Source organism: Nestor notabilis, unplaced genomic scaffold (assembly GCF_000696875.1).
Source record: "Nestor notabilis isolate BGI_N333 unplaced genomic scaffold, ASM69687v1 scaffold31379, whole genome shotgun sequence".
NCBI classification, from domain to species: domain Eukaryota; kingdom Metazoa; phylum Chordata; class Aves; order Psittaciformes; family Psittacidae; genus Nestor; species Nestor notabilis.
Genome location: NW_009943725.1, coordinates 6851 through 24489, shown reverse-complemented (window position 1 = coordinate 24489; position 17639 = coordinate 6851). Strand labels below are relative to the sequence as shown.

The 17639-nt window shown below is 40.7% G+C and overlaps 1 protein-coding gene across 1 annotated transcript in view; it reads left to right on the top strand.

Annotated features, from left to right (window-relative positions):
• TAF4B (TAF4b RNA polymerase II, TATA box binding protein (TBP)-associated factor, 105kDa) overlaps positions 1–17334 on the top strand; it is a gene marked incomplete at its 5' end in the record, with an annotated part of 55801 nt that extends 38467 nt beyond the window's left edge. Inside the window, 2 exons of the mRNA XM_010022071.1 lie at positions 6062–6181; positions 17167–17334. Coding sequence (XP_010020373.1) covers positions 6062–6181; positions 17167–17334 — 288 coding nt within the window. The remainder of the gene's footprint in view (positions 1–6061; positions 6182–17166) is intronic.
• Positions 17335–17639: the final 305 nt, after the last annotated feature.

Sequence of the window (17639 nt, the reverse complement as noted above, 5' to 3'; positions counted from 1 at the left end):
ATATTAAAGCAGTGCATGCTATTCTGCCTTTCTGCCGTTAAATCTAAATTACAACAGAGGGAGAAGTCAGTGGAAACTAATTGTATGGCTAATTAAAACAGTTTGAAAGGAAGCAATTGCGAGAAGAGAAATTGTGTTATAGGCAAGAGGAGAGGATGGTAAATGTTTAAATATGCAGCTTTCAAATGTCAGTTTTCCTCGGAGAATGTCCCCCATATGAGAAGTCTGCTATTCAGCCGCGTTCAACCTGTAGGGCAGAAAGTTTTGTACAGGAAAGGTAGAGGCTGGAGGCAGTAATGACAACCAGTGCGAGAGTCTTGGGATTGAAAACAGATTTTTAAGGTTTATTTTTCATTTTCGTCACAAGTTCCTTAAAATGCTTAAAGGGAATTTGAAAAAATTGGAGTGCTTTCTTCCGAAGACAATGAAGGGAGAAGCAACTGAGGAGAACAGAAAACTTTCAAAGCGCTAAATGGAGGACACAATGAAACCCAGCGAAACTTTGAAAAAGCTGGTCAGAAAAAATAATGGATAGGAAGAAGAGGGAGAAGTCATTTCAGTGGGATAAGTGGCTCCACTTAAAAGGCACCTCAGTATTTAGTTCTTTAAAATTTAAAATAAAAGGGTGATAGTAAAGAGTCATGTAGGTGTTCAGGTTCCTTTTTCAGTGGTGCAGGCTATTAAAAATAAATGTTGATGTTTGGTCACAGTTGCTTTGACATAATTTGAATTTCAATGGTCATTAATTTATTGTTTTGGGGTTTTTTTATTGTGGAAGCAGAAACAAAGAAGCAGAAAGCTTCTGCCTCTTTTGTATGCCTATATTCCTTGCTTCTTCCCCCCCCCCCCGCAAGTCTTATACAAATTCTTGTTCATCTGCTTTAGTGCTTTTATTACTCCTGATGTACTTATTGCTGGATAGCACACATAACCCTTAGGCATACATTAACTTGTCTTCAGCCTTCTCTGGTTCCCTTTCCTGCCAGTTCTTCTGTTACTTTAAATATTTATTTAATCTGTCCCATTCTCTTATCAGCCTACAATGTCGTATTAGGAGACATCCCCACTTCTTGCTTGATATTAAACCCAGTATCTTGTACATATACTTTTTAGTCTTTCCCTTACATTAATTATAACCAAGTCCAGAACTGTGGTGTTTAGGTTCCCCATCTGTCTTACTGGTGTTTCTTCTGAGCATATTTACATCCGTATTGCTGTATTTATTTGTTATTGCATTGCTAAGACTAATTTTTTTTTCTAAACATAAGTTCCTAGCACTTTTAAGTAGAGAAAAGAAATCTCTTCATTGATTTCCTAGCACTTGGTGTATTGAAGCTTCTCTGTAAGTGGACAGTGGTATGAATTTCTTCAGATGTATGTTGTCTGCCAGCATTGTGCTGGACAAGTGCCACCTGTTTGGCTTTTCTGTAACCTCAGTCCTATTACTGCTCTGTGAGCCCTGGCTCATAGAGATGCTTAATTTCTCATATCTTACCTTTTTCTAAAGGTAAACCTTCCCCATTAAAACTACTTTGAGGACCTAGAAAGTAAAGGTTTCACGTGCTTTGTTTTCTGTGGAAGCTTATACCAAATACTTCAGTTGTGTTGAAGGGATTCTCCCTGTTAGGAAAACAGTGCTTGGGGAATTATTGGAGTTCTGATAATGTGAACAACCACATACTGTGTACTTCATAACAGATAGAGTTTAAAACTAACTTTTGCTTTAAAAAAAGTCTCTGCATCTCATAGCTGAAGTACTTCTTGTCTTCTCATGCAACTTGAAATTTAATTTTTAATATTAAAATGCCACAAAAATGTCACTGGTGTAGTAGTAAAAATAGATTTTGTGCATTTTCTGAAATGTGGAATATGAGACATAAGTGAGATAGAATTTCCGTGAGCAGGAAAAGAAATATTTTTCTCAGTAGAGGATTGAGTACAGAACAGAGAGGTCAATTTTAAAACCTTTCATTTTGTGTGATTACAGCCATGCTGCAAATGCCATTTCACTATAAGGGAGGACTTTAAAACATACCTTATTTCTTGATTTGTGCTGCAGGTCAGATTAACTAAAACGGTTATTGTGTCACCCTAGAGATTCCTGCTTGCTTCAAGACCAGACTTTAAACCCTATTTTTATTATTAAAAAGGCCAGCAGCAACAAAGACTATTTTAGAAGTTCTGAGACATTTTCATAGCAATTTGATCTTTATACACAAGTTTTTAGAACTCTTTTTGTACTGCAATTCTTAGCATATGTAAAAGTAGGAAAGGGGGGAGAAGGAGCATGAACATTCATTTGCCTCTTGCCTGGAGACTGTCCCCTCTCAATGCCCGTCTTGAGGAATGAATTTTGAACAGAATGTGTGTTGGACTCCTGTGGTGCTGTGGAATAGCAGCATCTTTCAGCAGATGAAGTTGGTTGGGTTGAAGGGAAACCTACTGGATTGCGGGTCTCATGTATGGTGCAGGTTCCCCTTGCTCCTCTGAGTTGCCATTACACACTTCTCTCTTCAAGGGGAAAAAAAAATTATCTTTTTTCAAGATACAAACCTGGGTATGACAGTTTCTATTTATGTTCTATTTTAGTCAGGGACACCAATATTAATAAAACTGGTCCCTGGAATGGAAACAATACGAGATGCAACTTCTCTATGTTATATTTTAATAAAGGATATATACTACTTTTACTGACTTTCACTTGCTGCAGTGCTTTTTCTGCCCTAACTTGTGTACTACAAAGATGTCTGTTAAAGACAGATTTTATTCTACATAGTTGCCTTTTGCTCATTCCTAAACTTGTTTAGGAAAATCTGGCAGTAGTTGGCCAGCCAGTATCCTCAGGTATCCCTTGACGTTATCTGCCTGTCTTCTCCTGATCCTGAGCTTCTAACTGCTCACACAATGTTTGGACATTTAATCTCACACTTTTTAATGGAACAAAACTTGATGAAAAAATGATTTTGCTGGCTTCAGCAGGGTAATTTGGATGTCTGCCCGTATTGGTTAATGGGGCTCTGTTGAGTCCATTATGGAGATTGAGTGTTTAAATTCATTTGTCTTAATTAGGTTCTCAGAAAAATCCCCGAGATGTCTAGAATGCAGCAAGACTATGATTTCTTTTTTCTTTTTCCTCTAAAACTATGGTGAGATTCTGCCTGATTTGAAAAATCCTCTGACTTTACAAGGTGCAAAATGTACTGGGGGGAGTAGATGATGACATGCATTTCCAGCATTGTCTTGGGAACTACATTGTCAAAGATGCACCAATTCTGTTTCTAGAAAGCGCATATTTTTCTTACTGTGCACCAAGTGTCATTCTGTCTGGTTATCTGCCAGCACTGCCCTCCAGCAGCAGTGCTTGCTTCTGCAGGGTGTCTGTGGTGTGACAGCATGCTTTGTCAGCTTGGATCGTGTGGGGTAAATGGTGATGGTGTCCAGGCGCTACCCAGTCCTCAGACAGAGCTGCATTCTGGCGCTCCACCAAGAGGCACTCAACTCAGTTCCCTCTGCCTCATGCTGGTTGCCTACTGAGAGCCCCCTTGGTATTATCATGAAATCATAGAATGGTTTGGGTTTGAAGGGAACTTAAAGATCATCTAGTTTCAGGGCACCTTCCACTAGTCCAGGTTGCTCCAAGCCCCGTCCAGCCTGGCCTTGAACACTGCCAGGGATGGGGCAGCCACAACTTCTCTGGGCAACCTGTGCCAGTGCCTCCGCACCCTCATGGTGAAGAACTTCTTCCTAATACCTAATGTATATCTCCCCTCTTTCAGTTTAAAGCCATTCCCCCTCATCCTGTCACTACATGCCCTTGTAAAAAGTCCCTTGTCCTCAGTCTTTACCATGGCTGCCCATCAACACCAGCTGTGAAAGGGTGATGGGGTCTTCTTTCAATGCTCTTCAAGCCAGTGACCAGATGTTCAGCAGCCACCCCTTTTTGACATATTTAACTGCACTGAAGCTGGTTTTATGTGTTTTCTAGGGGTTGACAGAGAGGGGGGGATATGTTTTCTAATGACTCCCAGGGATGAAAGCACAAGGTTAGGCTAATAAAGGTTTCTGGTTTGTTTTCTTGTTTTAAGTTTAATGGTTTTAAAAGTCTTCTTCATTTTAAGTGTAGTAATTCTTAAAAGTAAAGCAAATAATCTTCCCCCTTCTGGCTTTCTTTGCCAGTGGAGCCTTTTGGAAATCAGTCTGCCCCAGAGGGATGCCATGTGCATGGCATGTTGTAGTGTCTCTTCTCTTGGCAAGAAGACCATAGTGTACATGTAACTACCATGACAATTGAACTACATTGCTAGTAGGAAGGTGTACTTCTACAGGGGTGCTCTGTAGCTGCCTGTAAGCAGCGGTGGCTCCAGGCGTTGGAGGCCTGGGCAGCTGAGGCTGGAAGTGAGCACATGCCACTGCTGAAGAATCTTGGTTTATTTGTTGTTTATCTCTTATTTTTTTTATCTGTTTTATTGTTCATGATCAACACAGGGAGTGATGAAGATGTCACATAAAAATAGTTCCTAAGCCTCAGTGTTTCACTGAGCTTATGAAGTTTTGGGTTACTTTTTTGGATTTAGTCTTATTTTCCCCCTCCCTGATTGTTTGCAGTGTGTTCCTGAATATAAACTTACATACTTAAGACTGAGATTAAAGAGAAGTTTATCTTAAGCATTTTATGCAAGTAGGCTGGCTGGACGTAACCTCAGACAATTGCAGAACACCGGAAGTTTTCAAGTTTAACGGGCCTAAAACCTTACAGTCTCTAAAATATTCTTGAAAGCAATGCTATATGCCTTGAAACAAAGACAAACAAACCTCCACTCAGAATGGAATTAATTCTGGTAAATAAGGTTATAAGTGGTTTCATTGCACACAAAAGCAAGAATAGGTTGTCTGATAAGTGAATGATGCTGTCTAGCACTGAAGAAGTACTACTGCATTTCTGTAAGTAAAAGCCTACATAGTGTGATCAAAGCTGACTTGCAAACAGTGTTTTTTTCATAACTGAAACATGAGCATGGGCTAGGAGGCTGCTCTAGTTGTATGTCAGATCACCTAAGGGTTAGCATTGAACCCAGAGGTTTATGTTTAAGGACAACCTCAACCAGAGTAAACAGAAAAGCTTCCTTCTCTACAGAGAAGAGAGTATTGCCTTCCATCCATGCTCCAAGTGGGACAGCTGGCAGATCTGAAAGCCGTGTGGTTGCATTAGTAAGGTGGCCAATCCAAGCTACTTAAGCCTATTAGCAGACTTGACGAGTTTGAGCTCTAGAGCACCTGGTATCTATAGTTATCAAATAGAATGAAGGAGTATGTACCTCGAAATGCAAACATTAAACTTTTTTTTTTTCTTAATCCTCTTGACTATGGGTTTTTCTCCCAATCCAAATTTACCTGAGGGGTTGTCTGTAAGGATTCTTTTGTGTTGAACAGCTTTTGGAGGTGAGCGAGAATAAATACATGCAGTGTATCTCTGACTTGCTTCAGGTATCCCTGCACATTCAAATGTGTTCTGGGAAAAGAAAAGAAGTGAACCGACAGCATCCTGTTCACTTGGATTATAAAATGATTCAAAATAGCAATATTGAGTGCTGGGTTCAGTTAATACAGCAAGAAGAAATTGAGTGTCTTGTTTGTGCAGTCATGAATTGAGATTTTGAATTAAGAATGTGCACAGTTCATAGAACTTGGTAACTTCAAATTTTAATACTAATCTGGCCTCAGAGCAGTCCTGATCAATGTTTTTGTTAATCAGAAATGGCAAAGCTTATGAGCTGAGGAACCAGCAGCAAGGCTCCTGTTAAGGCTGTGTTGATACCACAATGCAGACTCCATGGAAAGTGTTACTTACCCTGTGTTACCTATAGGGCCATTAGCATTTCAAGGCTCTAAGCATGACCGAGTATTGGAATCTGTCAAAAGTGTCTAGAAAGACAGGAGAAGATCCTGTGAACTACATTCCTACGGTAGGGGCTGCAGAGCTGTCTGAAGTTGCCATAAAGAGAACAAGACCTGTAGAATACTGTGTGTCATAATTAATGTAGGTGTTTTCTTTTTAAATTAGATGCAACAGTTGGAGTTAGCACAAATGCAACAAAGAGAAGCCAACCTCACAGCTTTGGCAGCAATTGGATCTAGGAAGAAAAGACCACTGGATTCAGCAAACGTTGGATCTGGGCTGGAGGTATGTAGATGGCTTACAATTACTTGCATGGTGTTGAATCTTCATACTGAATTATTTTTGTCTTTCCTTGTAGGAAGAAATGAGGATTCTCTTACACAAAATGGCTGGTTTCATACTGTAAGAAAATTAGTCTGTGCATTAGATACGTGAAAGGATTGCTTCTGGTAAATTTGATGGGGATATTTACTTGTGTGTATAGGAAGAATTGTGGATAAGAACACTGTGTGTAAGAGCACTGAATGAAATGATGGCTCAGAGAAACTTCCATCTGCACTGGAGGGTGACAAAGCTGTGGTGATCCTTCACAGCAGCTAGTTGCTATGGCCCCTCGGTTTTGCTCACAATGGCTGTTTTGGATGGCTTTTGAAATAGCTCTTGCTTTCACATTTGACTGTGGACTTTTTTCCATACATAGTGCATAGGCATTCTTTTCAAGTATACCGTGAGTTCACCTTGGCTAGAGCCCTCCCACCAACCAATAAATAAATAAAGCTAGACCATTCAGTTCCTGCAGTAAGACAGATTATCTTTTATGGCTTGTGCTGCATTTTAAAATTGCCTTGAAGGTGCTTTTAACAAATCTTTGTCTGAACAAATCTCTTAGTGTCGTGCTGGAGATTGACTTTCTGGGACCTGGGAAACTTAGGGGACGGAAGTTCTTTCCAAGGAGACTGACAGCCTGCTTCTGTTAGAGGTCATAATCTTGGCTGGAGACAGGAGTGATGTGTTGCAGGCTGTCATTCACGTGTTGTTGCCAGTTTTGCCCCTTTTTCTCATGAAGCCTTGGTATTGCTTGAGTGGATGGCTAGTTGGTGGCTGACCCAAACACAGTGAGCGGAAGCCTGGAAAGTAACTCTTATGTGAAGGAAGTGGTGATAAAGTTGTCCTTTCTGATAAACCTTAAGTCCTTTTCATTAAGTCTTTTTCGTTATTTTCATTATAAGCTTAGGAAGCTTAAATAGATGCTAGGATTGAAAACACTCCAGCATTTTTGCATACTGTAGTCTGGAAAGACCTTGTATAAAGCTCAGTAATTTGCAATGTAATTGAGACAATGGTGGCATCTGTCCTGTAGGTACAACCTGGACTGTGAGAAGAGACCTGTGTAAGGAGCCGAGGTAGACTTGTTTCTCTGATTTTTATTTTTTTCCTGACATGGAGGCACAATTAGCTCCTTCAATGCTTCATTTACTGCAACTGAAGGAATCTGTACCTAACAAGCTGCAGAAAGCAGCATTCCCAGCTTTTGAGCAGCTATTCTTCATTTCTTTGAAGTTTTTTAATGTACTTTCACATCAAGCTGAAGGTATAGTTACTTTTTTATAATACCACTGGAAAAACTTGAAAAAATGAGTCTAGCAGAAGAATGATTTTCCCCATCCTTTTCTCCTCTTCCCCCAAGCTTCTATTGAGTAACTATTCCTGTTCTTCGTAGTGGTTTTCTATAATTATTGCCGGATTTGTTTCTGAATATTTAACAAGTCTGCCTGTTAGGTACTTTTCAGTTATTTCTCATCGTCTGCGGTGTGTCTGCTTTATTAAAAGCTTCATAAGATTGTGCCAGAGTGAGACAGATAACAGTGTTGCTATTAAAAGGAGGTGATCCATTATTTACATTGCCAGTTTAAAAGAACACAGGCATAACATGCTTCAAACTGACCATAAGCCTTGGCAGTATTTCATTGTCACAAATTTACCTGCTGTATTTTAAGGTGCTTCTCAGATAGGTTGCTTTACTAGACTGAGTTGTAAGGGCAGTAGGTGGAAGCAATTCTGCCAGTGAAACTACTTCTCTCGCATGCAATCTTGCATTCTTCCAGTGCCTAGTACTTAGGCTTCATGCTACCAGAAAGCAATTCTCTGCAGACCTTTTTTTCTTTTTTGTGAAATTATGCAGGGTAGCAAACTTGAGAGGGATGTTTAGATTTAGATGTTTAAGTGTCCAAATATATCTGAGAAGGATTTATAAAGGGCTTAAGACTTCTCATGTAGAATAAAGAATGATTTTGACAAATACTCTAATTCAAGAAGCAGAACATTTGTAATACATTCATGATAACATGGCAAAACATCCTAAGCAGTAAACAACATTCCATTCTTCAAAGATGAAAGGAGGTCTTTGAAACTGAAAGCAAGTACAATATGGCCTTAGGCTGATACACATTTGGGCATCTTTAAAATCATCTTTTTGGGCAACCTGTCTGAGAATAATTTAAGCAGGCAGGATGTACTTTCTCATTTCAAATTGCAAATAGAGACAGCTTTACTCCCAAATAACCTTAAATGTCAGAACTTTCTGACTGCAATGGCAAGGAGTAAATCTGTGCATAATACTCCTGTGACCTTTTTTTCAAGCTTGGTGTCTTGGTAGACAGGAATGATGGAAGAAGTTATTCCTGGATATGAGTGATCTTCTGACAGTATTGAATGAAATCACTGGTGCTAACTGCATTAAGTTTTTTTAACTTAAGACTTCAACTTTCCTTGGATAATGTTTTCTGTACAATGTTTGCATCTCTTACATCCATGTTAGAGCGAAGTTGACTCTCTTCAGCTGCTTGTTACCGTTGCCTCCTGCAGTAATTAAAGGAAAGGAATTGTTTCTAGCCATTATTGATGTAAAAAGAAGCCCTAAGGTATTTGGGGAGACAGGGAAGAAATAATCAGTTACAGTATGTATTAAAAAAGTGAAACTCCATAAGCAAATTTGTTACTTATTTGCCTTTCTTTATTCAGTACCAGAATGTAATGGGTACTGGAAGAGAGCAGCTTAGCAGACTGTGTTGGTATGGATCTGCTGCCTTCTGTTGCAGTGTGAAGGGCTAAGAACAGCATTTTGTTAGCATAGCATGTTTCCTTTCTCAACAGACAAGTATCTGTATTTAATTGGGATGGTTTTTCAGCCCTAGGTATCTGTTTCTCTGCACTGTGCCACCTGACTTTGCATCTTTTCTGGAAAGTCTTTTTCCTGGGATAGCTGAATGCCTGATTCCTGCACATTCATCTTATCTTGTTATTTTAAATTCTGCTTTCTGTACTTGGTCTTTTAGGGAGACCTATTATGGATTATTTTAATCTGGGAACTAGCACATGTGGTGACACAAGCATTTGCTTTACAGCTAGAAGCCTGCTTACCAGCAGCCACATCACTTCATAGTGTGGCAGGTAACAAATAAAGAAACGGGTTCTTGCCCCAAGGAGTCTCTGTCAACTAATTTGGACCTAAAAGCAATATAAAAAGGGTGCACTCTATCTTGCCATGATTATTGCTTATGTATCCCTAAACTTGAAGTAGCAATAGGGGCAAATACATGATGTTCGTGGAATGGAAAAATAAGGCTAATTAAAAAAAAAAAAGGCATCAGTATAATGGGAGTTCTTTTCTCCTTCTTGTTGGAAACACTTGCTTGGGTAGTTCCGCTTGTTCTTTTCACTGCAACTTAACATTTGAATGGTATTGTTCAGAAACAGCAGTTTGAGAAAGCCCTGGTAAGAAAATCTTTCTATTGTGAAAATGTGTTAATAGTTGCTACTTGTATTCTAGAAGTGGTGATATCTTCATCTCTCTCATTGTGGTCCCTCTTGACACTTTTGGATACAATGAAGGGGAGAGGCCTTTGGATTTGATTCATGTGTGTTTTCGGGTTTGTGTATTTTTTACCCACCTCTTCTCCTCCCTTCCTCAGTTTGGGGGCATGTGGTGAACAGTAATAAATTGAAGGGTGGGAAGAACTGAAAAATAACTCATCTTGAGAAAGGGAGAACACTTCTAAAACAAATCAGAAAAGAGTAAACTTGAAGCCACAGACTCATTTTCCCAATTCTGTGTTCTGTCTCATAGTCTTTATTGGTTGGTAACATGCCTCATAATGTTTCCAGTGCTGACAAATAGTCAAAGATATTTTTGGATTAAGTTTTATTGCTTTTCTGATGACAAAGCTATTTGGAAACAGCTTTGTCTCATTCTCACTGTAACTGTGGAGTCTTAAAAGTTTGAAAACCCTTGCAGATATTTAAAGCTTATTTCTGTGAGAAACAGACTGCAGTTCTGAGCCCTTAAACGTTCTTTCCTTCTATCCAAAGGTGTCCTGGGTCAAAGGTAGTCTTTGGCCTTGAACTGAGAGCTGTATATATGTGCAGTATCATGCAGCAGGGAGGGGAAAAAGCCTATATATAGTTAGGAGCCTTGGCTGTTGCTCTTATGGTCAGCTTCCGAAGACTGTGGTTGGACCATCATCCTACTTTATACAGGAAAACTCAGTTGGATGCCTGCACTTCTATGTAATTTTTACATCAACTACTTGGAAATGGTGCAGTCTGTCTTGGCCTGAAGTGCTGCTGTTGGTGTGTCCTTCACTTGCCTTCTTCCAGGTTGGTCACATTGACTGACTCGGCATAGATCTAGGGTCTCTTCTTTCTTTTGCCTGATCCAGTGGCAAAGGAAATTTCTTCCTCGCAGATACTGTTTGTGGCTGTTCTGTCCACTGCCAAGGCTGGCTGCTGTCTTGCCTTACCACCTGTAGTCTAGGTCTGCTGTGGAAACTTAAGCTACTGCAAGTAGCTGCTACAGGAGTAAATGTTGCAGCTGACATCCTGAGGTCAGTGCAGAGCCGTTCAAGGACTCTCTTTTTGTCAAACTCCTAGCTCTGGCCAACATGCTTAAAATAGTGTGATACTTCCAGGGTGATCTAACACAGCAGTTCACAAATAAGCTTGTATTCTTCTGGGAAGAATTTGGCAAGAAATGGGAGAAATGTCTTGTTTACCACTCTGGTCATTGTTTCATTTTTAATATTGATTGTGAGTGGAGAAAATGACTCTCCGAATCTCTTCTAGGGCTAGGTCTCTGCCACATCTGATCATTGTTAGCAGAACTTAAACTTACCTATCTTGCTTTACAGCTTAGGATGCTGGTATGCATGCTGATTAAACGTATTCTATATATGGTGCTTGTTTAAGCTTTAGAAACGCTCTTTAGGGTGACCTAGGAAGAACTAAACCTTTGAGCAGCAAGCCCTTTTCTGCAGAATGAAAGAAAACCTCAACTCTTCTTAATGATTGGAGAAGAGAGATTGTTTTGGGTTTTTTTTCCATTGTGTGACAATCAAATCACATTCAGGTTTTTTGGCATTTGCAGGAGGGATGTATGATAGTTAACGGTTATGTGGCTTTACACTTTTAAAAGCAGTAGCTGTAGAAGTTACTGCCATTTTTCTGGCCATAAGCGCTTCTGATGAGAGGACCCACTAGCATAATTCATCAACTTTGGTATTGTTAAGGATGTGACTGTGTCTAAAGGTGAATTAAATGCAGAAGTTGGCTCTGTAGCAAATGATGATGGGTTTGCTGTTCCCTGTATATCCATGGGGTGCAGAGAGGCTGCTGGCTGGTGCTTGGCAGTGGTATGTGATAGTCTGCTAAAAGATTTTCTTAAAAGCTGCAGAAAATGAATTTAAAAGCAATCAGTTTAAGTTGGACCTAGGCTTACTTGCATGTAAGCAGGTGTTCAGAGCCAGGTTACAAAATCTGTTTCTGCACTTGAGGGATTTCTCTCAATTTGTGTCAATACCAGCCTTTGCCGCAGCATATAGGTCTAAAGTGATATAGGAGGGCGGTGTTGGTTTGGGGAAGGCGGGGGGTGGGGGGAAGGTTCTTTGCTTATGCATAACATATGCAGACTCTTGATTCAGTTTCTGGTTCTTATTCAAGTTATCAGACAATCGAAGAGTCTACAGTGGGGTCATACCTTGGGGAAAGAGGGGAGCTGAAAGTGTTACTGCGATTATAAAATATGGCTTCAACATCTTAATATCTGCTGCAAGATAAGCACATATATATGTGCTTATCTAACTAAGTACAACCCTGTCAGCTAGAGAGTTTCAGTTTCAGTGCTGATTTTCCTGGCTGCTGTCAGTCTAGGCCATACAATTGATGTGAATTTTTCCCCATATAAATAGGCAAAAATATTCTCGTCTGCCATTCACACACTTCAGAAATACAGTTCATTGGCCCATATTGTGCCTTCTCTGTGCTAGAGATGAACTTAATTCTTCATATGTGTGAAAGAGATCTGCAATTTAAATGACTAATTGCATTGTAGCTTTAGGCTGAACATATTGGTAACGTGCAAATGTTGATGACATGTGAAGGGTCAAGAGATTTATAATTTAGTTGACAATACATTGCTTAAAATGAAGTGGCAAAGAGCCAGAAAATTTCAGCTCAATAATTGTCTATTAACTAACATGACATATTTGTGTAGTATTCATTACCTCCAGGTACAGATTAAGTATCTGATGTACCCATATGAAGTGACATGCGTACATGAATCTTGGGCATAATAGTGAATAAACTGACATTACATTCGCAGTAATTTGTTTCAATATGTAAAACATGTTGTTGCCTACTTTTGAAAGGACTTGTAGGAATGTTGCAATGAAATCTGAGGAAAAATGTGTAGTTGAATAGAGTTCTCTATTATATAGATCTGACAGCTTCGTCCTGCAGATAACATCATAAATATACATGTTTGTTTTCAGCTGCATGAGGAGCAGCCTGGAAAGAGATCTAAAGCCTTTCAGTCATTGGATTGATCTATGCTAACGGTCTATAGGGTTAAAAAAAACCCAACTCCCCAAAACTCCAACCACCTAACACAACCAACTTTATTTTTAAAAAAGAGTCATATAAATATTGAGTAATGTAGTATTTAGTAGTGTGAATGCGGGACTGTTTCTGTTAGGCTGAGGTTTGTTAGAAAAGGGAGCATCAGTAGGCTGGCTTGTAACCAAAGTATTATCAACTTCTTTCACTTTGTTTTCTCAGGCTTAAATTAGATGCTTATTTGTACAAGCAAAACTGTCACAATTCTGACAGGGTCTGTTCATTTCCCATTGCTGCTGGGGGAGACTCAGGAAAGCGTTTATGTGCTCCACAATGTGTTAATGGTTTTTTAACCTTTTTTCCTCCTGTGAGACAGGAATGTGTCTACAGCCGGGAAACTGCCATATAGGGTACACTAGATACCACGAACCTCAGTGTGACGGCAGGTGACAGGGCTGGGGGTTGAACCTGGGTGCTTTTAGCTGCGATGCTTTTAGCTGCGATGCTTTTAGCTGCGATTCACTCAGTGCTTTTACCACCTTCAACAATGTCTGTGCTGCACACAGCTGAAATTTTTCAGTGTTTGGAGATGTCATTGAAAGCTCTCATGACTTTGCTTCCTTCTGCTGGTGGTGTTTTCTGTAACATGCAGCAGAGCTGCATTGACAGTTTGCTCTCTTAGGATCTTGGCTCTGGGACTGGGATATGTTTGTGCCACACCAAAAGTTTAAATGAGAACTTTTGGCTTGACTTTTGATTGAACACTTTGCCCCCTTAAAGTGCCCCCCTCTCGAGGGTTTAAAGTTTTGAAACTGACTGGTGTGAAGCCATTGAATTTGAGAAGGGAGCGTGTACTCTGCCAGGAGCAGCTCACTGAGCCTGACCCAAACTTGATGGGAAGTTGTCTGCTGACCCATCCGAGCTTTGTATCAGGACCTGTAGAATAGCTCTGAGCAACTTTGATATCCTTGTCAATATTTACAATCCAGACTTGTAGATCACATACTCCAGGTACCTCAGAGACTAGGAATAAGGTGGTGATGGTAGCTCAGGTATATTAAGAGCCTTGTTGCAAGCTGTGGCTCTGTATCAACTTTAATTCTCAGTCCAGCCACTGGAGAGAGCTCTAGAGACCATAAAACAGGTTTCAAGAGCAACCTCTCAACAAAACTAGCTGCACAAGAGACGTGGGACTACAACAGGAGCTCCACAGTATCTTCTGCTGCCAAGGTCAATGAGAGCAACTGATCTCTGTCATCTGTGTATAAAATGCTCTAAGGATCAAGAATGGGTGACAGCATGTTGCTTTGGCAAAGTTGCTGATTTGGCTTGACTCTGAGGGTAGGCCAAAAGCAGGACTGCTGCTGTTGTGGCCTCCTGGGGCTGTTTTTAAGCCAGCTAGTGTTCTTGTTACTTTGAAGGGTAGTTTCCAGTGCCGTTGCCACAGTACCTTACCTGGCATATGAACAGGGTCTGTCAGCTGTTGATACCCAGGTTGACTGGTAGTATCTGTGCTGGTAGTTACCCTTCCTGGGATGCATGTCTCTGTGTCATTTCTCTTTTGGAAGAAAAGCAAGGTGCTGGGGGTTCAGTGAAAAGCCAGAACTCCAGGATATGGCTGACATCAGTTGCTAGTTAAGGCACTAATAATTAGATGTTGCAGGAGGGGGGACTGCAGGCTGGTGGCAGTACCCTTTGCTAACATTGGATCTACAGGGATACACTTTATATTCACTTATCTTTGTACTTGCCTGTAGCCTGGTTGAAAAGTAGTGCTTTGCACTTCCCCTCAGAAGAGGATCACAAATCTGTCTTTGGATAGACTGAAGACTTTTGCAGTGAAGAATCCCCCAAATAGCAAGATGCAAGCATCTGCTGCCCAACTGGAAGGAACCTAATAGAGATGTCTGGGAGCAGGGAGTGGACTGGTTTTCTAAACAGAGTATTTAAGGTCTCAGAAGCAGTGTGGGGGGAGCTTCTGTGCAGGAAGGGGTATATGAGATGCAAAGGAGAGGACTTCTGGCTGTTGCCTAGGGCCAGACAAGATCAACCTTTTGCCCAGCAAGAACTTCTGGTTCTCTAAATATTTTATTACAAAAAGTTAGGCAGTACATTGCCATCCACTTCTTGGTCCAAAACCAAACCATGAAAGGCCAGTGTTTTGATGCAGCTATGGAGGACAGTAGCTGAAAGGAGTTAGTGCTCATCTCCCTATAAATTCAAGTGAGTTCCCCAACACAGTCCCAGTCTGGTCTGGAATGACCTAGGCTGTCGGTTGGCTTCTTTAATTTTAAACCATTTTAGCCTTTGAGAGAAAGACCTTTTCTTTTAACGTGGATGTGGTAGTAGCTGTTGGTTGCTTTGAATCTATTCAGTAACTCTTCAAAGAGCCCCTGGCCCCTGTAATGTCTACTCAGTAGCTCCGATAAACTGGTGTGTTGCTGCATGGAACTTAGAAGCATGAACTGTCTGTTTTAGCAAACAGGATTCCAGGACAAGCTTTGGATGTGTTATTACAGCATAACATCACTTTACATCTCTGTTCTGGGCCTGATGGGTAATAATTTAAGAATAAACAAATCCATAACTCTGTCTCAAATGCAGACAGCATAGCACTTCTGCCCTATTGTAGCATCTTGCAGCTCCCAGCAGCATCCAAAGCACGCTGGGGGATTTTTGCTGCCTGCCTCGTTTATGTAAGGGAGTGAACAGGATTGAGGTGGCTGTGTTTGGTGTCCCTTTAAAGGTAAGACTTCTAGTCTAATAAGTGTTTAGAGAGAAAATACTTTCACCTCAATAAAGTTCTTTGAATTATAAAGGACATTGCTGTTGGGTTACTGAAAACCCTTGGGGTTTGTTTCATTTATAACATTGCCTGGGGCCTTCTGCTGCATCCTGTTGGATTGACCTCCTTTTCAACCCGTGCTGGCAGCTGCATTGCAGAGTTATCTTTTCCCTGGATCCTTCAGGGTTGTCATATGACAAACTTGAACTGTGACCCTTTTGTGTCTTACCAGGCCAGCAGTGCCCTCTCTGTGCGACGTGGCCAGCAGTCTTCCCCACGCACACATTTGTTCCAAGCCATTTAACAAACTGAAAGTTTCAAATGATGGCATTTCGTAGTGTTTAATAGTATCGACTGTAAAGCAAATGAAATGGTGCTGAATACCCTGCATGCTGCTAGTAAGAAATACAGCTTCCATTTCTGCAATATGCCCTGGGTTTTCTGTGGTTAGTGTGTGCTCTCTGGTGAATCTCTCTTATTTTTTAAATAAATTTCAGTGCTTCCCCCCAAACAACAGTGGCATTCACTGCTATAGACAGTCCAGCACTGGTATTTGTTTCTAATATATGGGGGTTTTAACCAGATTTCTCTAAGCAAAGTGGGCAAAGTCATTTTGCAGAAGTCTTGCAGAGAGTGTTAGGGTAAGAATTGATATAGTTAACACGGCATCCAAGCAACACCATCTCCAAGTGGTGTTGATGCTGGCAGGCATTGCCTTCCTGAAGTTACAGAGACTGAGCACTCGTATTTGTACAAATTGCATTCATTACCAAGAACCCTCCAGTAGTGATAAGAGGCTGGCTGTGTAGCATAGATTGGCTCCAAGATAAGTAGCCAGTCTATTGTGCAGCTCATGGTAATCTTCCTCCTCCCTGACCCTAATAATAAATCTTGGGGCATTTTGGAATGCGTGGGGGTTGCTCATTCCAGTAGCCCGAATGTGTAACTACCCAATATCATCATCTCCTACCAGTTGTGCTTTCATAACCAAGTGAGGCAGCCAACTGAGATGGATAGGCTCAGATACAGTATTTTGAACATGCGGATGCTTCGACTGTGTGTATTTGTTGCTCCCTTAAAGGACAATTCACAGGTGATGGCCAGGGTAGGAGTTTCTCCTGGCTGTGTTCCAAGGCCAGAGCCCACTCACGGTGATGGTCGTCTTCAGAAAGAGATACGAACATCTTAGGTGTCTGCAAGTGGGAATAAGAGCTGTGCACAACCTGGGGCTCTGCATAGGAACTGTGGTAGTATCTTCTTCATAGTTAGCTTGTCCTTTCTCAGTGCAAGCATCTGTGTTGTATGACTTCAGTGAAACAGCACTTATTCATCTGACCTTAATAGTATAGTTTTAAAGAAAGGTTTTTCAAAAAGAAGGAATTTTTCTGGCTGCTTTGACTGAAATAAAACATTAGCTGGCAAGTGCTTGCTTTGTCTTTTAAGGTATCTAATGTGCAAGGACTGGGTTTCAACATGTAAAGCTGAACATCATCAGGCTAGGTTTATGCAAGTAGGCAGTATAATCCAACAAGTTCAGCTAAAAACATGTATTTACATGGAATTCTAATAATTTTTTCTCTTTCTCTCCCCCATTTAGGGTTTGAATGGCAATGGAGTTGCTCCTGGATCATCGGGTTTTAGCCTTACGAAACAGCTGCTCTGTCCAAGAATAACCCGTGTCTGTCTCAGGGACTTGATATTCTGCATGGAACAAGAGAGGGAGATGAAGCATTCTCTAACCTTGTACCATGCTCTTCTGAAGTGATTCAAATTTTACATTTCACCTTGCTGTCTACTGCCAAAGAAAACACTGAAGCATTGTTGCACTGTCTTGAAATTCCAATTTCTGGAAAATGATCCGTTGTAAGGATAACTCTTGTTTACAGATAAACATTTTTATTAAATACCTAACCTAGCACCTGTAGGGGTTTTAATAATACTTGGCTTAAACCAGTCTGTAAACCAGTGAAAACACAGCGCTGCACACACAAGCACTTGACTACCTGCTTGCATTTAACTGTCATGCAGGGTCTGAGGGCTTGATGCGTGTCCCTAGTTCATGTATGTCAC